General features: G+C 35.8%; 1 protein-coding gene across 2 annotated transcripts in view; it reads left to right on the top strand.

Annotated features, from left to right (window-relative positions):
• The window catches only part of MALRD1 (MAM and LDL receptor class A domain containing 1), a 278,483-nt gene that overhangs the window by 109,721 nt on the left and 141,960 nt on the right, over nucleotides 1–26,802 (top strand). For both annotated transcript variants that reach the window (XM_085318263.1, XM_085318262.1), the window contains 5 exons: nucleotides 1,163–1,319; nucleotides 4,587–4,697; nucleotides 5,673–5,886; nucleotides 13,760–14,007; nucleotides 17,272–17,563. In XM_085318263.1, coding sequence (XP_085174389.1) covers nucleotides 1,163–1,319; nucleotides 4,587–4,697; nucleotides 5,673–5,886; nucleotides 13,760–14,007; nucleotides 17,272–17,563 — 1,022 coding nt within the window. The remainder of the gene's footprint in view (nucleotides 1–1,162; nucleotides 1,320–4,586; nucleotides 4,698–5,672; nucleotides 5,887–13,759; nucleotides 14,008–17,271; nucleotides 17,564–26,802) is intronic.

The following is a 26,802-nucleotide window of genomic DNA, read 5'->3' as shown; positions in this document are numbered from 1 at the left end:
AGAATTTTTAAGGACCATTTACTGTCTATCACTGTCTATGTATATCACTAGTTTTTAATGTTTCTACAAAATGAAACTTTAGTTCTTCTTAACTATCAAGAGGAGAAAGGGAGAGACTTTCATTTAAAAATATGCTGAAGTTCARCTGTAAGTTATACATGATAAGGAAGATAATGAATGAAATTCTATGCCCTGGGCTACCAGGGTAGATCAGGCTGTTTGCAGGCTATCAATCTGTCATTAGTCATATTAGAAACAAGTAACTGCATACATGACTCTAAGGATGAGTGAATTAATTAAGAGCATCAGATTCTCAGAAAAAATTGCTTTGTGAATACAGAGAAAACGTTCCCTGTTTTAACCTGTTTTACTTTATATGCTATAGTAGTTAGAATGCGCTATTCCTAAAGTGACTGCATTTGTGGTAGAAACATTTTTTAAAAAATAGGTCACATAGTCAGGTTTGTAAGCTGTTGTTGGCAAAGTTCTTTGTTTTGAGGAGTACTGAGTACCTAGCAACTCCACTGAAGAGAGCAAAATCTTCTGTTTGGTCAACAGCTACGTTTTATTTTGAAAATGAATTTTTTAAGGAGCCAAAACTTAGCTTTTCAAAATACAAAAACTGTAGTCCCAGTCCTTCTGTAGACATTCAAAGTCTGATGTATACTGTACCTGGCTACTGATAGAGTCCCCAGTAGCTCAGGACAAAGAATTTCACCCAAAGTCTTTTTGTTTCCTGACTCCAAACCAGGAGGACATTCATGTATGCCCCRTTTGTGTCTAGACCTCTGATTTCCCTGAGGAAAGGAAGCCAAACAGACAAAACCAAAACAGCAACAGCAGAGCCCCAACCCTCAGGAGTATGACATGGTGGGTAAAGGCAAGCACCAGCKCTGTATTTTGCTTTGTCTGTCTGTGATATGGAAATACTAGCTACTTTTTAAAGTTTTTTTTGAGACTCTAGCAATATGCTGTTTAACTAAAGAGCATCCAGACACTCAGCTAGAAGGAGCTGTATCTGTATAAAGAGGTATTACCATTTTAATATAAGACCATATATGATTTTAGTATAAYCATATAACCATTACCATTTTAATACAGGAATGTAATTATGATTACATGTTTTCTGTAAATAAAGAAAAAAACCCTTTTCTCTGAGCAGGTTTACCAAAGAAGGCTGGTATCTGTTTGCAGACAGCTCRGCTGGAGAATTTGGTCAAACTGCTGACATTGCTACTCCAGTTATCTCCCTTACTGGGCCGAAATGCAAAATGGTGTTCTGGAACTACATGACTGGTGCAACAGTAGGTTCTCTGCAGGTAAGGAGAAGGTTTGGGAAGGTCTGGAGGTTTTTTACTGCCTGAAATTCCTGTGAGAAAACTCATGCCTTGTCATTTAGTTTCATTAAAAGCTAGACTGCTAATAAATGAAAATGAGCAATTACTAACACTCCACTGCTCTCCAGAGGTTATGATCTGAAGGAAGCATTACCTTGAGTGAGCTGTGGAAAATGTGACTTTTTACARCAACCTAAAATGATGACCTTTGTAAATATACCATGAACGGAGCTTCTGTACAAGAAAAAGCCGTGTACTGCACAATAACCTTTGACACTTAAAAACATCAAACATCAGGAGATATCTGAACATCAACATTTTTGGCTGTATGTGATGGGAGCACTGAAAACAAAATGATTGCACTCAGATTATTTCTGATGAAATTTTGTAGAATTAGCATTTTGTTATGTTGCTATGTTTTTCCTTTGAAAAATTAACATATGTTCTTCTAAGGTTAATTATATTAAAACAAGTAAAACTGAGATATTTCTAGAAMTTAAACATAACAAGATTTCTTATCCATACTCTTTTATTTTAGAATAAAGGCATTTATGTAAAGGAAATGCAACTTGTTCAGACCAAATTCCTGCAAARGGACTGAATAAACAGCAACATTTTTCTCAATAAATTTTATGCCATAAATCTGAGTAACTATAGAGGTGGGACTTCCACTGAATTTGGTGCAAKAACTACAACATCAGAAATTGATTATGAAGATATTCAAAATAAAATACTCAATCACATGCTCACCCAGAATCAAATTAGTAATTCAGTGAACTTCAGATGCATCCGTAAGCCAGTGCATGTGAATTTAATTGTCCAAAGAAATTCTCAGCAGCTTAGTTACATCCAAATTTCTCTGAATAACAAAGTGCAATTACAGTAAAAAGCTGCCTGAGATCAGCTGTTTTGAAGACAAAATTAAAATGTTATTGAAATTAGAACTGAAAATTAGGATGTGATTTCCTTCACGTATGTCCCACATCCCACGTATGTGATTTGCTAAATGTTCAGAGGAAGCATGCTCTGGATTTTCATGCATTTTTCTGAACCATTTTTCAGCAATAGCACTGAATTCTCCCAAATAAATAACGCAGATGCTAGGGTACTTGCCAAGTAGACAAATTCTAATTCATCAGAATTAGTAGGTGATCACAGAATAAAGATGCTTTGTCCTCAGTTTAAAGTCCGGGAACAGGTTGATTCTCTTTGGCTTCCTGTATTTGCTCCAGTGTCCCAAAGCTTCTGTAAAACCTAGGAATCCGCATTACTTGGAAGCAAGCCCACCGAGTGTTTTGCAGAATGTAACAGCAAATCGTATGGCGTCATTTCCAGAATTACAATGTAAAAGTAYCACTACAAAAGGCAAATTTATATACACTTTTTTCTCAATTCCAACGTGAGAGACAACCACTTCACTCTGTCAGATGTAACTTAATGGATTTTAAGACCTACCAAAAAATCTTCGCATCACAAAATCTTTGCAATCACAAAATCTTTGAATTTTAAGCATTATAATTAATTGTTTATTTTTATTTGTTTAATTTTTCAGTTAATAATGAATGTAGGAATAATACAGAATACAAAGTTATTTAGACAATCATTCATTATTTTCTTCTAGATATTGTCAGCATTATATKAATGCATCTTTTTATGGTTGAAAATCACTAGATTTCTTCTGTCAATCTCATCCCCCATGACCACCACATTTTTAATTTACAAGTTTTGATATTTTGAATGTTAGTCTATATCAAACCAGGTCATACGGAAGACTCTCCTATCTGCTATATGCCTGAATGGTTGCCTTGCTGTGTTTCTATAACTTGCTAAAGTTTTATTGTGCAGCCCCCGTGAATATTTCTTGAACCATTTTTTCTGGTTTCTGCCATCTAATTTGGCATGGGTAACTCCACCAAAGTCGAGTTGCTCTACCAGAGTAGCTACTTTTTGAGCAAGTTACAAAATAATCAAAATATATAGGGCTTCTAAATGCTTTAGGGTACAAGGAAACCTTGGATGTAAGTTGTAAACCTTAATAAGTAACCTACTGTGTATATAAAAATATGTGTCTATATCCCTCTGTAGTGACACAYATTTATAGCTATATTCTTATTCATATACTGTGTATATATAAATGTAAGAGGATTTTTTCTTTTTCAGTACCCTTTATTCTCTAAAACAATGTTCATTATCCCTATTTTTTCCTTAAAATTCATTTTTTCTGTGAACAGCTTCTTTCTCGTCTGTAAAGCCARGTGTTACTTTGTTTTTCTGTTCTATTTAATATATTACATCTGCTTCTTTTGTTCCTCTGGATTGACAGCTCTTCAGTGTAGGGTTCTGCTATTTGCTTGGCAGAACTTACCTGTTCTACAATACCATAAACACTCATGGAACTGCATAAATTTTCCAAAAATGCCACTTTTTCATTAAGATGAAAAATGCCTTGGCTGCCCTAAAAAGATTACATGGGGTAGCAATAAACACTTGAAAGCAGAGGGGGCTCAGGCAACTGGTGAGGTGATTTTTAGCTGTATGAGTACTGGCTGGAGACACAACTTGACACACACCATCAAACTTCCATTTTGTCATTATTGTTAACTTAACCAAATTCAGATCCCCAGGGGTTAAAGCAAAACATATTTAGGGCTTTGTGTTCATGTGGAAAAGCATCAACTTTACCCAACTCAATGACCATTCACTGAGGTTAAGAGATTAGTGAGTCTTCCATTGTCTAAACAAATGAAGTTTGGTCTATGGATGGAAAGAATAGGTTTTTATTTGTAGGAAAAAAAAAAAAAAAAAGATTGTTTCATATAGAATATTAAATCTAGCCCAGAGCTATAGGGACATAATGTAATGGAGTCTATTAGATGCATGTACTATTATATTCTTCATTACTCTGGTAGTTAGAGCTGTTTTCCATGTTTTACAAATGGATCCTGACCCTTTGCTGAGCAACTTTTATTTGTGGCTAGCCACTTTTTACTCTAGATAATTTAATAGAATAAATTACTCCGGATAAGGCCCTGAGCTGAGCGTATGCTCCTGAGGAGATCAGAAAAGCTTGAAGAAAACTTTCCAAAGAGTAATGGTTTACACTGGCAATCCTCTTGCATTTAATTTTAAATGGTGATATAGGGATAACTTCTACTAGATACTTGGAGCAAAATTGTTTAATTTTAATGAATCTGAAGAGAATTAGCATTAGAAATACTTTTCTGTGATCTGGAATTGTTTGCTTTTCAGGTACTCAGTAAAAYTGGTAACGTGACATCTGAACTGTGGGCTCAAAGTGGTAATCAAGGTACACAGTGGAACAGAGCAGAAGTGTTCTTAGGAATTCGTTCAAGTTTTCAGGTATGTGTATTCTTATTTTATGTACTTTCTAGTCAGTCAGCTGGCTTTAGGTACTTATACCTTCTGCATTTTTCTCCTTCTCATTTCCCCTTTGCCCCATACACCTGCTGTGCCTCCTCTTCTGCATATTCARTAAAGAAACTCATATTCTTGGCCTTCTAAACAGTTATCGGAGTTACAGACAAATCCTTGAAGGGGAATGAAAAATTCCTGATCAGATTATGATGTCCCTTTTTGAGGCAGAGAATCCCTTCTATCCTTGAATCCWACTCAGATTAGAACTTTTCCACTTCCTTCCCCTGAGTGTGTAGCAGAATTACATTTGTTTTATGAAAAAAAGAGTCTTGAGCACTATGCTGTCTTCAAAATAAGACCTGACCTGTAAGCCTCTTGCAGATACTTAGCCATGAGTCTATAATGCTTAGTTGTGTCTTTCTAAAAAAGAGAAACATCCTGGAATGTATTTTAAAATGAGTTACATTGCCTGGTACATAAAGGTGACTTCAGGTTTGCCAAAAATTGCAGTAGTTTGTACAARATTATAAGCGACAATAGTGAGATAAGCTAAAGCGAATGCAGTCATCTGTCTAGGATGGCTTTTAATGAGGCTTTAACATTCTTGTTACATTCATGGAAGTAACTGATGAAAGACTAATATTTTTCRTGCTTACTTTGCACGTGTAAGTGGAGCTCTCTGTTAATTCAAGAAGAGCAGGAACTAGTACCTTTTGTGTTAGTCCTTCTCTCTTCTGTACTTGGTTGATGTTAGATGGTGATCCTTCAACACAGTGACAGATCTGTACAAGTAGTGCTACATGTCTACACAGGACCATGCTCTAGGAGTAAGAGCTGATGGCTCCATATTGAAAGACTTGCAAGGACCATCACAGTCTCTGTTCTATCATGTTGCTTTACTAAGCCTAAGCTTTAATATATCTATCAGTGCTTTACTGAGATATCTGTGATTTTTATTAGGTTGTTTTCAGGGCAAAACGTGGTGTCAGTTACATGGGAGATGTGGCAGTGGATGATATTACCTTTGAAGATTGTTCCCCTTTGCTCATCCCAGACAGACCTTGCACGTTAGAGGAATTCACATGTGCCAACAAGTACTGCATCCCAAGGGATAACCTGTGTGATTTTGTAAATCACTGTGCAGATAACTCAGATGAGAACCCTAACATTTGTAGTAAGTATAATATTTTTAAATTCTAATTATCATAAATAACTGTGCCTGCTGTGAATTGTTGAGGCCTGAATACTGTTAGTAGCTCATCAGCTAAGAAGGCAAACATGAAGGTAATAATTTAATTATATTACTTCACGTTTAAGGATTTTAAATTATTATTTAATTTGAAATCACATGATAGAAAGTAAAAAGTGCTATTACTGAATTTCTTAAAATAATTCAGAAAGAGGCTATCTTTAGAAGCAAAATAAGTATCTCCTACTTTCTATAAGAAAAGAGAGTATTAAGAGTAAAAAAATATTTTGAAAAATGGGATGCGAGGAACCAACCTCCTTTGATATTTCAAGGATTGTCAGGTCTCCTAGCAAACATTTTAATTTTTCACAAGAGATATCAGGAAGTAGCATCTGTAGCGCAGGATTCAAAGATTGATATTTTATATCAAATGGGCGCTTCTCTGAAAAAATGCATCACAGAATACTGTTAAAAGAAGTGTGATAACACTTCTTTTTTATAGTCGTATCTCTGGAAATGCTCACAAAACCAGATCTGAATTGTTTGGTATAACATTAATAGCTGCTTCATTTTTATTGAGCTTATGAACACAGTGCATCAAATTCTCAGTGAATATAAATCTATGAAGCAAAGGTATGCTGATATAACACAGCAAAGAGACTGTTATTTTTCACTGATACTCATGCTGACAAAATTCTTAGTGGTTTGCACAGCAGGAATAAGTATATCATTTAGCTATTTGGGGACCAGTTCTGATCTTCTGCTACTAAAAATGAGTCTATCAAGTTGGAATTACTCTTTGGAAAAGTTTCTCATATTTTGGCATTTGTTTTCTGAAATATTAAAACCTTTCTTTGTGAGTTTGAGTTCACCGATTTGTCTATTTCCCATCAGTCAGATAGCAATTGAAGCATTATGAATCAAATAGTGCAAATAGGATGTCTGGATTTAGTTTTGCAACCCCTAAATTAAGTATTTCATTCTGATTCCCCATTGGAAGAGTGAAGAATTGAAATGGTCCCAAAAGGAAAGTGTTTTGGTGCAAGATGTTCTTTTACTCATTGCTTTTAAGGGAAAAAATTGGATGAAATTTTACTGACTAGATTTTAACACGAAACTTTACAACACAGAAGCTGCTTTAAAAGCACAGGGGTCACTTCCAGGGTAAAACTTCTACAGTGAAGTATCACAGAAGGCTGAGTTTGGAAGGGACCTTTAAAGATCATCTAGTCCAACTCCCTTGCTCAAGAAGGGTCAGCTAGAGCAGGCTGCCCGGGACCCTGTCCAGATGGCTTTTGAATACCCCCAAGATGGAGACTCCACAGCCTCCCTAGGTGATCTGTCCTGGTGCTCAGTCACTTACAGTAAAAAAGCGTTTTCTTCATGCTTTTCAATTTTTGCCCATTGCTTCTTGTCTTGTCGCTGGGTGTCACYGAAGAGAATATGACCCCATTCTCTTTATATCTTCTCTTCAGATACCTCTACACATTGATAAGATCCCCCCTCAGTTTTCTCTTCTCCCAGGTAAATACTCCCAGCTCTCTCAGCTTTTCCTCATATGAGGGATGTTCCAGTCCCCTAATCATCTTTGTAACCCTATGCTGGACTCATTCCAGTATGCCCATGGGGTTCAAATGGGGCTTCATCAGGGCTGACTAGAGGGGGAGAATCACCTCCTTCGACCTGCTGGTAACACTCTTCCTAATGCACCCCAGGATACCATTGGCTTTCTTGGCCACAAAGGTACATTGCTGGCTCATGGTCAACTTGTCATCCACCAGCACTTCCAGGTCCTCCACAGGGCTGCTTTCCAGCAAGTCAGCCTCCAGCTTGTACTGGTGCATGGGATTATTTCTCCCTATGTGCAAGACTCTGCGCTTGCCCTTGTTGAACCTCATAAGGTTCCTCTCAGCCCAATTTTCCAACCTGTCCAGGTCTCTCTGAATGGCAGCACAGCCTTCTGCTGAGTCAGCCACTCACTCCTCCCAGTTCTGTGTCATCAGCAAACTTGCTGAGGAGCCACTCTGTCCCTTCATCCAAGTCATTAATGATGATGTTGAACAGTATTGGAGCCCATATTGACCCCTGGGATACACCACTATCTACTGTCCTCCAAGACTTTGGCTACTGATCACAACCCTCTTGAAATAGGTATGCTATTTTAAGTGTCCACAATGTACTGGAGAATTTTGGGTTTCTTCTACTGGTGATACCTTTGCATATCTATTTAATAAGGTAGAAATAAATATTATGGCACTTGCTGAAAACACTCCTTTTTTGCAAAAATAGTAATGCATGGTTTTCTGCCATTTCGTGTATAATAGGAAATATAAAAAGATTTTCATCTGTTTCTTTTTATTCTGTAATTATTTTCCAGTTTCTAAATAGGAAAACTGTTTATTATAGCTTCATGAACAAGTGTGTTTTCCACTTTTCCTATTATTTACTACTATTTATTTTCTGGTCAAATACATTATTTCTGCAACAGATCTTCTGATTTTACTGCTGTCAGTGGTGCCTGACTCTTTCCACTCCCTACTAAAAACATTAACAGATTACTTTTTTAGGTTGTAGATAAGTGCTGGATAAATCATCTCTTGTTTTCCATAGAATTGTTTTAAGAAGGTGATTTAAAAATGCATAAATTGTGGCCACATTGCTCATTTAAATCTTGATGTATGAATCTACAATTTAACTTTCCTTTGAAGAAAGCTGGACGATCCTGTAGCCAGATCTAACCTGTGGTGCATAACAAATAGTTCATCAGCTTACTTCTGCTCTTAGGAAATTTCTGTTAATATAAAACTTTTTATATTCATTTCTTGTATTTTAAAATTTGATTATCAGGTCAAGATGAACAAGATGAGAAAATATCCCAAAAATATTTCTTCAGGAAATATTCTTCTTTGCAAATTTGGTGGAAGAGCTGTAGAAATGCCAATCTATACATATGTGGCATATATTTCCAAGACATTGTTGACTCCTATTGCTTTGAGTGAAGACTATTATCTATGAATACACTTCAGATTGCATTTTAAGGCAAGGTCCAAAAAATAATAAAATAGAAAATTTGTGTTTACATTTCCAATCCTGTGCATTCATTTTACCAGCGCAGAATAAATTGAGTCTGACTGACTTTGTTTTCATTTTTAAGGCATAAAAATAAATCATCTCTTGTTGCTGGTGACTAAACACATTTATAGTATGACAGGTTTTTCTTTTGGGAGCAGGGAAAGTTGTTAATTCGTTAGCAGTGAGGAAGGGGCCTCATAAGATTAGATTCGAGGATGATTGTCCTGTTGTTTTACTACTCCATCTCCTCCRTGAATATTTCTATGTAAATATTAAAGCAGAATGATTACTCTTGCAGTCTCGGTTCAGAATAAAGACTATAAAACAGTCAGGATCTGTGGCTTAGTGGTAAAGAAAAATATTTGTGAAAAAAAAATTAACTCCAGGAGCTTATGACAGGCAAATGCTTCTATGAGTTTCGCTATGTTAACCCAAATTTCTAGTTCCACAGTTGATAATGAGACTTCAGCTAAGCTTGAAGTATGGGGTTGATGGGTTTGGACTGATTGCTAATGTGGTTTGGAAGAAAAAAAAAATCTGTCATTTCGAAATATAAACGTATAAGGAAAACAACACAGAATTTTAACTTTTATGCTGCTATTCCTATAAATATTTATGATTACCAAGAGATGGGTTCTGCTGTCATCACAGTGTTTAGTTTTGTGCTGCATTTGTTCTATTCAACTCTTTTCACAGACAGTCAAAAAGATTTTATGTTCAGGTCATACATAATCCAGCACTGTCCCAGAGCCAATTTCTCAGCTAGGAGGCATTTTCCTAGCTTTCTGAATGTAAGCCTTGTGCCCTAATTAACRCAGAAAAAAGGTAATGCTGTTTTCACAGTTCTTCATAAGACAGACAGCTTTCAAAGACAAGATAACTGTGGGATGTGCAACTTTCTACTCTTTGTGATACTTTTCCATTGCATGCCGCCATCAGAGTGGAGTTGTTTTACCACCACTGAGCCACAGAACAATAGCTTGAAATCCTCAACCTCAGAAGTCTGGGGAAGGCTTTAGTAGGCCGAAGCATGACAGATCAAAGCAAAGGAAATTACAAGCAGGCAGTTTTGGCCAAGCATGGCAATTGTGTTTAAAAGGCATGAAAACTCTGCAGTTTAAATATATCTCCAAAGTGGCTTTTAGCAGTAGATCTTCATGGCTGACTAGCTCTAGCTGTAGATACTGTTGTTTCCTATGTGCACAGAGTCATCATAACTTGGTTATTGAAATCCTTCTGCACAGTGTTAAAAGAATTTAGTCCCTAGTCTTTGTAATATACCTAAAACCTCAGCATTTTAATAGGACCATATCACAAGATGATACTCACTAAGTGTAATTCAAAGTATCTCGACAAAGCCAATGTTGTTGAAATATAAACTGCACCTCATAAAGCTTTCACATTATTATGGAGAGATCTGTGCCTTGGTTTTTTGTTTCCTTTTAGAGAGCTGTTTTTAGTTAGATACATGACTTTGGACTTCAATGCTGTAAAGTAAGTATACATTTTAACAGACACACTGAGGAGTCCAGTGTTTAGGARTTATTCCATGAGATTGTTACTGAATGAGCGGTCCTGGCTTGGAGTTTTCTTTAAATGTTGTAATGTCATTAGTACTGTTTTCTTGCTATAAAGACATGAGAACAGAAACATCCATAACAGCATTGGAAAGGTAATGTGGCGGTAGTAGCGCTTTGACGTAGTTCAGAAGCTTCCAGAGTCCATCTTGTGCTGTTTGAAGATACTAGTGCATCAGAGCAGGAGGCAGCTCTGGTTAGATTGAGATGTGCATCCCTCCCTGAGGYTGAAATGGTGTTTAATGAGATCTAATAAATTAAAGTTTGTGAAAAGGGCTCTGGGCAGTAGTGTTTTCGCAATCTGAAATGAGTGCCAGTGTAGGCGGCTGCACTTGTCAGACATTTGGGTTTTGTTTGCACTTGATTAATGCTTGGTTTAGCTCAACAGTGTGCTTCTGAAGTGAACCTCTTAGTTGTTTCTATTTACCATGAGATGAACAAATCTCCTTTCACTAGAAAATAAATTGAAAGATGAGTTCCAGGAGGGCATCTAATGTAGTTTAATAAATGTTTGTTCMTCCCATAGGATCAGTCTAGAGGTTGTCTGAAGACACCCCTCTAGCTAACCCCTCCTCCATTATGTCCTCAGCACCAGGCCTTTTGATCTACAGATATGTTCCTATAGCTCTGTATGTCTTGTTCACTTAGATGTAGCTTTTGTCACCTGCAGATGAGTTCCATCATTTTTAGTTTCATTCAGAACAGTTTTTATTTCCGTATATATAAGAATAAATTTCACATTAGGTAAATAATGCTTATATTAATTTGTTCAACTAATTACAAAGGGATATAGTCACCTTGTGTTAAGTGTCCATCAGAGAAAAGTCCTTCCAGCTCATGCACATGTATCATCTCAAGCTTCTAGGTCATACATCAGGGAGAAGAGAAGCATCAAGAGCATGAAATTTCCATCCTTTTGTGCAACAGCTAGATCAGGAGTGGAGCATGTAAAACTCTAGATATAGATTCTGAGGTAAGATGCAATAGTGAGAGAAGAGAACCTGCTGCCTTTTCTCCATGAGGAGTTTCTTCAATTTCAAGCTCTTTAAAGAGAATTTGTATAAAGAAACACAGCATCCTACCAAGCAGTTAAACTTTGTCACGTGATTTTCAGTTTCTTTCTTCCTGTGTTATGAAAAATGACCTATTTAAAAATAACATTACTTAATAACATAGAATTCCCAAAGTGCTATATTACATTATGAAATTGGCAAAAAGAAAAAAAAAGCATAGAGCATCAGTGTTGCCAACTGCAATTCTCAAAATCATCTTCCTCATTAGTTTGGTCAACTAACAGGAAAATCCAGAGTTCAAAGCTCATTTTCCCAGTTGTAGACTGAAATTATAGTTTTCAAATTCTGCAAATACAAAGGCTATAACTTAATATAGTTTTTGCTCCATTTGATTACTTGTTTTGTTACAAAGATTCATTAGATCACTTGTGATCAGTGTAAGATTTTCTTAAATATTAAACTCTCATCTAGTAGACTAATTTGTCATCCATGTGTCACTGCTTTACAGACAAAAAGATTAGCTTTGAGTTTATACTTCATTACTCAGAGTTCACGGTTTCTCATAGACATGTCTTGTACTTAAGATTTAGGGTACAATTGCACAGTTCTCTGCAGTAACTTAGACTTCTAAGCAAGCCACCTAAGTTGCCTTTTTTCTTCAGTGTAAAGACTTACTTCCAGGCTCAGGTTCATATCATTTAAATTAATTGTTTAAGTTAATTAGATAAATTATCTTGTAGATATGCATTTTTTCTCTRTAGAAAGACCCTACAGGGATATCTAAATTTAGATTAAATAGTTCACACAATATATAAAGCATTAACATGGATATTAAATGCTTATGCACCTTAAGGACTTGATTCTTGAGAATATACCTTTAATAAAAGTCAGATGTATGCATGAGAGGTTTTTTTATTAACTAGAGATGAAATTTTTAAGTAATTAAAGGAATGTCCATGTGTGGATTCCATGGATGTTAACTCCTTGGCTTCCTTACTGAGGCTTCTGACCAGTTGCCAATTAAATAAAGCTACTTCTAACTTGCTGAACTTTATCAGATGCCAGAAGAGGCTCAGGTTATGTTTATGTTTTAGTAGAAAGCTTTTGTCCTTTTTTACATTGTCAGACCAAATGACCCATTCAGTTTCCAGATTTGTCTTCAAAGCACTTTACTTTCCAGTAATAATAGTAAAAATATTCAGGGCACAGTCAAAAGTCTCTTGAAGTCTCTGACAGGACTCCAGCTTATTTCAGCAAGTTTAGGTTTGCTTGGTAATCATTATAATGAGGTTATAGAGGAATACAGAAAAAAGAAAATGTAACTTAAATTTTTGTAATAGTGTAATTGACTTAATCTTAGTTTATGTGTGGAATAGACTTATCRTGCTGGCTGTTTTGACTTTCTACATCAGAAAATAGTTATAGAGCATGCATTTTATGTTGTATAAAAATCAAGCAATTAATGTTAGCTTACTGTCTTTTCTAGGCATTAAATAAWATTCAAGGAAAAGTACAGATAATCATCTATGATTGCATATTGRCTAATAAAATGTGCATATGAATTCTTTAGGAAGGAAACAGAAAAAAGTTAGTTTAAACAAGAGGTTACAGAGGAGTCATTAATCCTATTGGAAAAACTTAATCATTAAGAGTATTTTTACCAAAAATAAATTAACCATGGTTAGGTCCAGCTCAAAGTTGTCACAGCTACATTTGAGTGTTACTTGTACGTGYCTATATGGAGGCCATGTCTCCGCAGTGCTCAGTACAGTCAGTTGGGTGGGATTCTGTTCCCGGATCTCACCTGGCCTTAAACTATTTCTCCAAAAAGCAGCTGGTTTTCTGCAAATGTCTTAGATGCTGTAGGTAGCCCTATAGTCACCAATTGGCCTCTGCCTCTAAGAATATAAAGAGCCAGTCAGCTTGCTCTAAAATAGATTCGAAAATTGGTTACTTTTATACCTAGAACTCTATTGAGTATAATAAGAATGTAGACATCTACCTCACGTATAAACAGTTTTGTCTGTCCCAATATTATATCCTAGAACATTAAAAATGCTCTATTTATTTAATTACATGGGTGTTTTTTCCTATGAAAGCTTTTTTTGTGGATAATTTGTTTTCTAGGTTATAGTTTATGCTGCATAACAGCTTTTGAAAATATTCTCTCTTCATGTGTGTGCAAATGTCTTTCAGGCACAGCTATTGGGCGTTGTGATTTTGAGTTTGATCTTTGTGGCTGGAAGCAAGATGAAAAYGATGACTTTGACTGGAAGCTCAGAACTAGCAGTACTCCAAAAATGGGCACTGGACCAGCTGCTGATCATACTTTGCAAGAGCCATCTGGACACTACATTTTTATAAAGAGTTCATTCCCTCAGTTGCCAGAAGAAAAAGCCAGGATTTCTAGTCCTATGATAAGCAGAAGGAGTAAAAACTGCAAGGTATGTGGAAGTGTGGTACTAGCAGGAATACAGACTTTGGTTTCTAGATTGCTCCTAAGATAGATAATCAGTGAGATTTCTTGAGAAAAACAAGCATGTTGAAGTGTCAGGGCCTGATTTTATTTCTATCTTGAAATCATAAGAAAATGTACATCTTTCTGCCAACTACTGGAGAAGAAGAATTATTTGTGTAGTTAATTAAGCACTTTGGAAGACCCAGATGTAGTCAATARTGAAAACAACACGTGATTTAGAATGTGTCTTACACAAACCTAGCTCTGAGTAGCCTAAATCTGTATAATGGTTTGTGCTTTAATGGAGAAACTATATATAAATACAGCAACAATTCACTATAAAAGAGTTCAACTGTGATGGAAGGATTTGTGACAGAAGATATTATCAATGAATCTTCTCTAAAAAATGGAGAAAAGAAACCTTTTATTTTCTAAAGCACTACAGTATATTGCTATGATTTGAGCCTGATCACTTCTTTGCCAACCTGGATTAAAAGTGTTGCTAGTTCTGATACATCTTTTAGATTCTTTACTAAGATGATAATTTGTAGCCTCCTGAGACAATTAYTCAAAACACCTAATAGAAGCTTCTATAGGCACAAAAAGCTGAAAAAGTGAGTTTTTCAAACTGTTGAACTACGTGACATTTAAAAATGGTATTTTTCAAGCATGTATACATTTACTGCTTTCAGAGTCTCACAATCTTTAAGTGTCTAGGAAAAAATGAATAATATCTCAGTCTTTCAGCATTGSAGTCAAGTAAAAATGGAAAGTTTAAAAATTAATACTTACTAAAAATTTAATTACTAATAAGATTAGTATTTATTTTTAAATTAAAATTAAAACTAGTCATTGCTAAAAACATTTTATATACTATTTAAATAGAGAGGACTGTGGTGTGTAAATGGATGAACTGTGGCTTGGGGAAATGGAGTTTTTCGGTTTTAGAAAACTAAGAAAAGAAAATTTTGAAAAACCTTAGAAAATTAGCRAAGTCAGAAGGGCTTAGCAATTTCTGAGTGAATTTGGGAAAGGATTTCCAAAACCAAAGAATTTAGAGAGAAAAAAAAAAAACTAAAGAAGGGGCAAGGGATTAAAACATAACTTTTTTTAACACGGGAATTGAAATGAGGAATTACTAGGACAGTTGAAAGCAATGGGAACAAATGAAGAGCAGTCTAAGCTGTATGTTTCCCTGGAATCTTGGGTAAAGAATATCATGACTTTTGTGGGTGAAAATATCATTCAGTCAGCATTGYTTATAGCCATAGTTATAACCTTGTTGGGTTTATTACAGTATCAGAAAATTAGTTACAAAAATAAAGAATCAGGAGGTACAATTTTTTTAACTTTCAACAATCTATGATATATTCTTTAAGAGAGACCTGAAAAGATTAAGCAGTCAAATGATGAATGGCAATGTTCTGGGAACCTTGGAGACCTAAGACTAGAGATCTCGCCTATGTTCTGGTTGAAAGCGAATTGAATGTGGTCTTGAGTTGTTCACATACATGATAATGGAAACCTAGCTCAAGCATGGGTTGTACGCACAGGGCTTCAATCCTGAAAAGACTTGGGCACAGTGCTAAAAACTAAATTTGTACACAGTTGTTTTCGGRACTGACATTACCACTGTATAATAGACCTAAAAAGGGTGTGGTGGAACAGAACATTAGTATGTTGACTTCTACATAAACATATATATATACTCCTTCAGTRTATTTGAAATGAGTACTGCAAATCAATGTGAAGCCTTAAAAGTAATATGAAGAAAAAAATGATGAATTCAAGGGTCATGAAAGAAAGATAAACATACAAAACAGTTTAGTAGTTTTGAAAAGARCGGTAGCCAATTGGAAGCAGTGTGGTGGATAGCTCTATGGAAATATGTGCTCTGAATGTACTGTTGATCAAAAAAATGAAAGTGTTTAGTGGTAGTAAAAAGGAAAAAGGATTAGTCCTGAAAGTGTGGAAAGCATTATATAATTTAATGATACACATACATATTGAATAGAGAATCTTTTAATAGAAGGATTTTAAGGGAAACAGAATAATCATAGGACAAAAAATGAGCAGATGAATAGAAGTACTTCCATACGAACTCTGACAGATAAAAATTAAATTTTTCTACTTCATTACACAGGAGATATTCTGAAAGTGGCTGTAATAAAACTTTTAAAAGAATTGTAACACAAATCCCCTGGTGGCTTTAGTGTTCAATAATTAGTGAAAATYGACTAAATATAAATGTAGCCTTTTTATGTATAAAATAGATATTTGTACAATTCAAAAGACTGAAGAAGCTTATGGAATCCCATAGCACAAGGTAACAAAAAGGAAGATGATTTTACATTTATATGAGTAACACAATATTTGCTATTATGCTTTTATAGCTGTAATAAATAAGATAGAATCTTCATTCTTCAGGGTTTGTGCCATGTGTGAGACTAGGGAGAAATTTGAGCTGTAGACATGTTCCTGCATATTATAACATGAATTGCTTTCTTTTGTGGTCTTACATCATTCTTGGAAATATGCTGATCTTTGTCAAAAATAAGATATTGAACTAGATTAAGTATTATATTGATCAATATAACTATCCCTTTGTTCTTCCTATCCTCTTGAGTTGCAAATAACTTACAGAAGCAATTTTTAATGTTCTCTATATACCTGACCCAACTTCAGTATTTTATAATCCCTGCTTTCCCCCTTTTCCCTCAAAAAATTCACGATTTTCTAATTCTGGAACCTCACACTTTTTATTTTATTTTCTGTTTTGTGKTCCTGTGGCCTATATAGAAGTTCTTATGTTAGATTAGAGAAGATTTTGTAGTTAAGCACTCCATAGTATATCACAAGCACTTTTATACCCAGAAAAATGTAACAGTTGGTAAACTGAAGTTCTTCCCATATTGTAAATGACACTGCTCCCTTTCCCTGTTTTCTTATAAAGTGTTTTCTTTCTTTCACAATTGTGTACAAGAGTTATTCAAAAGAAATGCAAAATCAACTGTTGAAGTATTACAATGTTGGCTTCCAAGTATCTTTTGGTTAATGGAATAGTTCAAAAATTTGCACTAGTAAGTCTTTTTTGTGTGTTCTTTAATTAAATTGTGTTTGAATCAGCAAAGTTAGAGCTCTTCTGAATGCTRCTAAGGATGCTTCATTTAAACATTAGGATAAGTAGAATATGTTTGAAATCACCTATTGTATACTTGATGTTACTGTTCTTTCTTACTCTTGCTTACAGATACTTTTCTATTACTATATGTATGGAGCTCACACTGGATCATTGATTGTCTACCAGAGGACCACAACAGAACAAGAAAAAATCCTCCTTAGTCTCACAGGAAACCAGGGAAATTTCTGGCAGAGCAAGGCATTGACCTTGGATGGAGATGAAGATTTCCAAGTCATCTTTGAAGGGACTGTTGGAAAAGGTCCCTCGGGGAACATAGCGCTTGACGACCTCACGTTATCCAGGGAGTGCTTACCAGCCCAGGAGTTTTTACCAGCAGAGCCCACAACATTGCCTCCTGCAGGTACGTTTTCATTACAGGTGAACAATCTGTGTCTGTTAAGTCTRGAAAGAATAAACAGCAGAATTGCTGTCTGATTTGTTTGATTTCTCTGTCCCTCYTTCAAAAAAGGAACATGTCTCTTGTTAAAGAGACATTGAAGCAATAAGCTTTTGGAATGTTAATCAAATTGTGCTACAAAACTACTGTTTGAGTATTGAGTCAACTCTTGTGAACCTACAGGACCTAAGTCCAGGCATGTTTACTTAAACARTATCCTACTTAATTCAGTCAAATTTATTTGTCAACAGTTATTTGTAAAATATAGTTATTGTAAAATCAAAAACTAAGGAGTAGGACAATGCGCACAGACTGTCATAAGGCCAGGGGGAAGTACACAGTGGTGGCTCTGATGGTTTTTAGTTAGTGGGAACCCCTACTGAGAGCTACTGTTCAGGCAGCATATACATCCTATTCCCTTGTGATGAGGTGCTGGCTTTGGTGCTGTTATAGTTCTGAATGGGATGAATACTACTGGATCCAAAGTAAGAACTGCTCTTGAAGGCACAGGGACCGTTCCTTAGTAATATTTGCTTGGACACAAATGGTGAAAGAGAGGCTCTCCACATTTACCAGCAGAACTGCTGAAATTTAAACCTTGGAAGTAGAATTTAGGAGATGTATTTTGTTCTTAGGCTTACTACAGACCTCCTCCATGACAGTGGCAAGTAATTTTGTCTCACGTCTTCGTCTTTCTGATTGATAAAACAAAGTTAATATTTCCCAGTGTCAGGGAGTGCAGGGAGAATGGATCATTAATTTGTGTGAGCTGTTTTGCATTATTACTGCTGCTAATGAGTAGCCTTCCCCTTTAGGATATCATTAAGCATTGCTCAGACACTGGGAAATAAGGCTAATGAAAATACCTCAAACCTAAGAAATTACACTGTACTTTGCATGTAAGACAAACAGAAAAGATATAGGCAATGTCTTGCAGATATATCCCTGATAAGTCACCAAATCCTTACAGTACGTACTATTGCCTTCCCACTTTCATCAAAAAACAGTTACAGGAATTTATTACAAATGAGACTGACATTTTAAACTTTAGTTTTATATGAATGTTATCCCAAGAAGAGCAGTTGCTGAGATTTCTGATTCCTTATTTTTTGATGTTTTCAGATTCTATCCACTTAATGGCAGAGAYAAGTCCCTGTGGCAACATTGGAAACTTTAAAAAGCTTTGATTTTTATAGTAAAGGATGTTCCAAAATACTTTTATGATGTACATAATGAAAAAGCTACTAAAATCTCAGGAAAAGCCACCAGGGACTGATTTCTTGGTGTAGCTCATCTAAGATGTATTTTGTAAACTTTGTAGATTCACAACACTTTGAAATAATAGCTGAATTCATCCTCCTAGCATAAAGTCTTTTCTGCATCAACAATTTCCACTCATCCCGGACAAGGATTTGAATTAGCCACTGAGGGTTCCAACCTACAGCTGGTTTTTAGTAGCAGCACTTGTTTGGATCATTGCTTGAAATTGGGGTTTTGAAATCTAAGTATGAAATCTACTCCCATGAGCGGAAATGTTCTGAAGAGTAGCAGAATCCATACTTGAGGTTGTGAAAAGTGATCCGTGGTATAACTTGGTATACCAGAGACAGTTAGAATGATTGTGGAGATCCGCTGAAAAAAAATTGACTCGTAGTCCTCTCTGTTAATATGCAGAGTTGCAATCAMGAATGAAACACTTCTATCCGTTGTTCAAATTTACTGAAAGTCTCTGAGGATGCAGAGCAGCTGCTGCTTTCTTGTCTCCATTTGGAGAGAATATTGATTGGCAAAGTTAACACAATCTGTTACCTCTCTAGGAACCTGATTCTTGGCTTTTAAGGATTCTTGTCTTTATAGTATGACAATGCAGAATTGATGCTGATGCATATTTTTCCGTCTAGATAATATGCGCTCTTTGTTGTATTTAAGCATGTTTTTTCTCAGGAATTGCAAGCAGTGTTTATTTGGCGTTAGCTACTTGAAATAGCATGGTGAATAGTAACTGTCATAATGTTTTCCTCCGCTTCTCCTTACTCAAAGAAAATCTGGTTATTCAGCTTACTTTCTCACAGCTTTAAGAGCTTCCTTTATAATTTCCATGGCATACCAATCTGCAATGGCTTTTCTGTAAACTCGACAAACTACATTTGAAAAAAAAAATCAATTTCTTTTAAAGATCTTTTCTCTGTTTTTAAACCAGAGCATGTTGTATTCCATGCAGCGAGAGAGATGCTTCTTACTCTCATGAACAATGACACTGACTGCATAACACACAAGTATCCTGAGGTGTTGTGTGCTTGTTATTTCTGCAGAAAGTAGAGTACCATGACGATGGATGTCGTATAAGGATTAAATAGAGTAGAACTGTTAGCTGTTCACATCTGTTTACCTACAGCAGAGATTCTGACTTTAAAAAATAACAGTTCCATGATTCTACATCCATTCTTTGAAGTTCTAAATATTTAAAAACATACATTTCTGTTTTCTTTCTTTTTCCTCTGGACAAATATGAAGTAGTATTTAAAGGCTGAAAGAGAGTGCTTGACAACTACAAAAAAAGCATTTTAAAAGTTAGCATTGTCATTTGCTGCTGACTGACTGTCCACATGATGCTACTTAGCAACAACGCTGGAGTGGCAAGCCACTGAGAGCCTCTTAAAATGCTGACCTTGAGGAACAATAAACATGATTTTAAACTGGTGCTGACTAACTCTTCACTGTTTGAATAGTGATGTATAGGGGAATTCAGAGTTTTGATTGTCCTACGATAATCGTATGTGTAGGAAGATACAAAAGAAGGTTTTGTTTTAATACTATTTATGACTCTTCTGTTGTTCTCTGCAGTGTGTCTAGATCCTTGAGTTAGACTCTGCTCCACCAAAGGYGCAGTTTATATCTGCAGGAGGCCAGGAGCAGCCCTGAACGTGGAAGAGTTACAATTCTAGCCTTGTTTCCTATGAAATACCTTATTACTTCCTATGGGCATTACAAGCCAGCAGGCAGCAACTCGGTTTTCCCCATGCCTCCTGTTCCCTGCATCTTTTACTAACTCCTGAGTAATGTGGTCAGCTTGGAGCTCATCATTTATATGTGAAATTGTATCATGTAACTCACTTAACATTATAATCCATTGTCAGTCACTCAGGATGTGATTTATCTGCTTAACCACGGATGTTAAGTTCCATTTTAATCACACAAGGCTCCTGAAACATCTGCTTGAGGCTGGTAGATATAATACAGTTCTTATGGGGAAGTTTTCTCCTCCGGAATGGTGGTTGGGAGTCAGGAAGGGTGTCCTACAGCACATAAAAACCACTAGACACTTMCTCTTCAAGCAACTTCAGCCTCAGAACAGACTTCTGCTATTCTTTGTAGTTATTTCTAGTTATTTCTTTCTTACCAYCCTAAATAACTTCATATCATTATCRAAGTGTCTCGTCCCTTTACTTACACACATTCCTGGTCATTTGTGAGTTAAATAGTAGAAGATGCAGCCTTGATAAGTCTGTTTTATTTTCTTCCAGACAAGCTTTTTAATCTTTCTGGCACAAATGTCTGATTCACAAAACATTTTGTAGAATTCAGCAATGTAGCTAGACTTAAACTAAATGAATAAAAAGGGAGAGAGCAGTCAGGAAATGTATTCTAAGGACCAAAAAATATTGCTTATATCATCACTTTTTACAGATTCTTCTCACAGCTATAGTAAGATTTGTAAAATTTTACAGACACATARTAGGAGTAACCTTGGCAGTTATTCTAGCTAATATGTAATTTTTCATGCTTTGGTGCATAATGCAATTTTCTACTGAAGACAGGAAAACATTTCTCCTTATGGACAACTAATTGAATAACAAAACCTTTATATCTTTCTCTGAAGCATCCAGCAATGAGCATTGTCTGAGAGAATAGGATGTGAAATAATAAATTATTTAAAATATTTTTTGATGTGCCCCTGAACTTTTGGAAGGTAGAATATACSTAGCTAATTGCCTTGATGTTCTCATAGTTGGGTGGACTTTAGATTATTTTATCATCAATGCAATTTTTCTTGCATTGCTAATATTGTAAGTGTGTTATTAGGAGTTCAAGTTAGTATTCATTTCTGATTTTACACTTTTTCTTGTTGTTAAAAGCTAAGTAAATACCGCTCTTCTTTCACACTGGAGAAACTTSAGGCAGTTACTTGCCTAAAACTCTGTAATAAGTCAGTAACAGATCCACAATTAAGATACCAGGAATCCATGACAGCTGTCTCTGGGTGGAAGTACAATATTATAGACCTAGGAAGYAATGTTTCCTAAACAGAAAGGGAATAGATTTATTTTGGACTATATAGACTCAAGCTAGCCATCCTGGAAGTACCAATTAGAACAGATTTTCATATTGCACATTTGTTGATATCTCAATAAAAATGAAAAGCTACACTAAAATTCTCATTTACAATGCTACCATGTTTAATTAACCAATAGAACTTAGGAAAATRTGTTCTCTGTAGCAGATATCACAACAGACAGAGCCTTTCCTTGCATGAGGTAGATATAGCCAGGAACTAAATGCAGGATGGTGCACACAGGGCTTTATCCTATTMTAAAAAAGCTCATGTCTCACTACCTGCTTAGTCTAAAAAAGGCTAAGACTCTAAAGGCTAAAAAGGCTAAAAACTTCAATCCTGAATGGAAGTCAGATAATGAAAAATGTTGCCCAAAATTAGTGTACCCCAGCTGCACTGAAGTGGAGCTTCAAGAATAAGCAATAGCTACAGACTTTGTGAAATCTTTTCTGAATGCCTTTTCACTTTGGCTGAAATTTAAAGTGTTTTTGCAAAATACAGAATTCAKATAACAGATAACGTATTTTTATGATGCATGGGCAAAGTTAGGATTATAATACAGTCATATGGTTTGCCTGAGTAGTGCTACTTTCTTTTTGCTCYCATCTGGTTTATATTCATAAGGTTTTTTGCGTATACCAGCTTGTGAATCTTTTTTTACTTAGCACCTGAGCAGGAACAGACTCTCAGATGTATCTAGAATAAAATTCCCTTCAAGTGGTAATTTTCAATTTCTCTTATATAACAGTACAAAATCAAGAGTTCATGGGTCAAGGCTTTAGATTTATTTATTTATTTTAATATTACTGTGGCATATTTAAGCTTTTCTCTTACCTTTCTGGAATGAGATACAACTATTCTGTACTTCAGAGAAAAAATGGTGGAAATATTGTAGAATAAATAGATTGGCTTAGTAGCTGCACACAAAGCTAATAGTAGTCATTTATACAGTCTAAGTTCAGCCTCTACACATATTCAGCTATTGTGAAGACAATTATYTTTCTATTGACAGTGAAGAAGGCAAAATATATTGCTTTCTTGTATCATACCTTCTGATTCTATTGGACTCTCTCCAGCTAAACTCCAAGTTAGTGTAATGACAGTCAGTAGACTTTCTCTATCAATTTAATTGAAAATATCTGCCCCAAAAATATCTTCCRTATAATTGCTTCTTTTTGTTTGTTGGTTTGATATTAACAAATTCAAAGACAATTTAAACTCCACATCTAGAACTCTTAACTCACCTCCTTCATTTTTGAGCTCTTACTTTATCAGATTTTATGACATTTTAAAAAGATGAATGCAGTGTGCCCRTTTGCTAAACTAAATAATTTTCACATTTAATTATATTTATCTAATTTGCAAATAATTGCACAATTTAGAATCACTTGTAATTTTAAGGAGTTGTTTGTGAAATTACAAATCAGTTTGTAATTTTAAGATAGTAGTTTTTATAACCCCCTTGGGGTTAGAAATACACATTTTTACGTTTTCCATAGGGATTTAGGATATATGTCTGGCCATAACTGGTTACAATATTTGTACWTACAATAAAGGGCAGTTAATTTGCAGAGGTTTCAAACACTTTATTATAATTTTATCTCAAAGAAAGATACTGCTTCCCCTGGGCATTTCCAGACCTGGTACCTCAATGTCATAATACAAACTAAAGCTCAAAGACTATTTTGTTCAGCAGTCAAAACGCAGMATGTTTTTGACCCATAACTAATTATGACTTTGAATGCTGGACAACAGAAYATGCTTGATGTTGCCAAGGGTCCTTTGCAGTAGGACGCTGCCAGTACTTGTTCTTCTTTCTCTCAGAACAGTTTAACACTATCAGAACTTTCCTTAGCTCTTGGACCTCCACAGTATACTTCTGAGAAATATGCCACAGAGCTGACATCCAAATAAATATCAGGTCAGGAGAAATGACTTTTCTAGACTGCAAGTTTGAAAAGCATCCTGAGCAGCAAATAGGAAAGTGTGTGGAAAAGGCAAGTCTTGTTGCCTACGTTCATGGCGCAAACTGATGGTTCCTTTGGGGCAATGGATAGCTGGGATATGGGAATAATGTTTATGACTAAAGCCAYATTTTTCCTGAAAGTGCAAGAGAATTGACACTATACTTACAAAGGATAATTCAGTTTAAGAGCCCTGGTAATACTGGAAAAACTAAATGAAAAGATGTTTATTATATCTAAGTTTCTCCAGAACTCTCAGTGATATTAGCATTATTAGCTTAGGCCTTTCCTCATGTGTTACGTATTCTATATGCAAGCCCTCTGTGTGGATGCACTGAGAGCATGAAAGGTCTAATCCTACTTTACATCCCAAGGACTAGCTAATAAATTACCCTTGTTAGAGTGGAAATGTTGTTTTCACACATGCAGATAGACAATTAATGATGCAATGTAGGGTATACCTTACTTGCATTTCTTAGAAATATCTAGACCAAATGCTTTTACTTTATTATTAAATGTTCTTACATCAACAAAAGTATTATGAAACCAAGCTTTATTTTACAGGATCTAATTCTGTTTTACATCTAGTGTAGTACACCTTTGCTGCGCCTATGAATCTAGATGCATTAGAGTTAGATTACCAAATGTGGATAAACTCACAGTCACATGAGTGCTCATTCTCCCTTCCTCCAATTGTAGCAAACAAGCTAGATTTGAAGTTATTCAGCACTTATCAAAGTTGTTTTTGACTGTGTTTTGCTTTCCTAGTTAGAGTGTTTACATTCTCAATATGATATATTGGAGGAAAACATTATTTTGCACAAGATATTTATAAATATTATTTAAAAGTTCAGTTTATGTTTTATGCTTTATACCAAATAGTGTTTGAGCCATTTCAGTGCACAACTTCATTTTTATTGTGTGATTTGTTTTGTTTTTAAACATTTCAATAGAATATGCCTCCCAAGTAGCATGATATTGCATTTCTCTCAGAAGATATCCAACCTAACTATCACAAGATGTGGCGGAATTGCTGTTTAGCAATGGGATAAACATAGTGATAAACAAAGCTAATGCACAAATAAGGGGTGAAAGGACTGTTAACTCTCAAAATGTGCAATGTATTCTCTAGTATGGAAGGACCACACTAGGTTATGATCAAAAGTCTGATCACCTAACATGACTCACACAGATAGAAGAGATTGAAGAAGAAGTTTAAAAAGTATTTTTTTTTTTTTTTGATCTATGGAAAGTCCTAACTACCCAGAACACAGGCAAGTGTATATCCCACCATGTCACTGATAATCATAAACAGTCCTCCAGAAGAAATGATGGGAGGTTATTGAATGAAGCCACATAGTCTCCAAGAAGGATAGTAGAAATCAGATTTTTCTCTTTTATTTGACCATGGAGGAAATAAGCCAGTGAACTGGATAGGGCAAAGGTTCTTTTCTCCACCTTTCAGTCATATTTGTTTGAAGAAAGACCTTATATCTTTGCATTACATTTTTAGAAATCCRAGCGAAAAACAAAGCTGGGAAGCCAGGTTGGGGGAAGAGAAATAAAAAAAAGCTTAGTGTGCAGAGTGAATCTTTGGGTRAATTTCATCCAGATTTTATTAAGATACTCGAAATTTTTAGGGTGGGGTTCGGCTGCAAATTAAGACTCAAATCAGACATCTGCATTTAGGTGTATTAAATGTGCTAGGCGTCTAAATTCCCCTTATAGCCAATGTACCCTATTGCTTTTTAGCTGACCAGCCACCTGGGACACGAATTGCACACATAAGGGCATGTGTTGTCACCTGTGATGCAGTAGGGTGTCTGAGATATCCCTGTAGTCCTGACAGTTGCAAGATGCAGGATGTGTGGAAAGCACATGCCCTCCAGGAACAGCAGCTGGAGACAAGGAAAGATGTCTTACATATTTTGAGATGTGCTGTGTGTGGTTCCACTAATTGCGCTGAGTAGATCTCCATCAGCTTTAATGGGGACTTAGACAGCTAGCTTGCCAGACACCTACATGTAAACATAAATATGTATGTTTTAGTCTGTGAGCTGAATTTCCTCTAAGTTTTTATATTAGAACTCTTTCTGACATGTTTTTTATTTTCRTCACCTCTTGTCACTCTATTTCTTACCCTAGACTAGTTTGGACTACCACATTTTCCAAAATTTTTTTGAGTTGTCTTGCAGCTAGTTTAAGCAGGGAAGGCTGCCAAGTGATGCAGCCAAGAGCAGTTAGTTGACAGTCAGCCTTGGAGTRCTGGAAGAAATAGATCGTTTTGCAGAATAACTGATTCAGTATCTCATCTGTAGGATGTGACACACTCCTTTAACTGTAGGCTAGMGGATTGTTGTGGGGTGGCTGTGCATGATGTAGTCTCCCTGTGATATCTGGTCTTATTCTCTGGGTAACTGTGTTCCCTTTTGCACACCCACTACAGAGAGACAAGATTTGGCTCTGAGGTTCTGCCTTCATTTTATCCTTCTGGTCTACACTAAACCTCCTCCCTTTGAAGCCCTCCTGCCTCTATCATCGCAAGCTGTCACATCCGGGCCTCGGTCTTTTCCTTTGTTGTCTGCCCCCASGACAGGCTAGTGCCATTCTTGCACATGGAACTACAGTAAAACTGCATCAAGCCTGCAGGTGCTCCACACTGAGGTACTAAGGAGATAACAATTTAGCTTCAAGGCATTAGACTCAGACTGGTCTCTGACAGGCAGTGCTATGGAAACTAACACCACCAGTAAAACTGCATATTATGAGTGGATRTCTAAGACAAATTCAGGGAAAGAAAGCCCTTGGAAATTTTTATGTAGTTATATCAACCCAATATTATTCAGATAACAGCTGTCAAAATATAGTGTCACCATGCAGCAGGATGGCTAAAGATAGTGGCTGAT

This window comes from Rhea americana, unplaced genomic scaffold (genome assembly GCF_003343005.1).
Source record: "Rhea americana isolate MKP2758 unplaced genomic scaffold, rheAme1 scaffold_53, whole genome shotgun sequence".
Lineage (NCBI taxonomy): Eukaryota > Metazoa > Chordata > Aves > Rheiformes > Rheidae > Rhea > Rhea americana.
The sequence above is the reverse complement of the archived record's forward strand: the minus strand, read 5'-3'. Positions and strand labels throughout refer to the sequence as shown.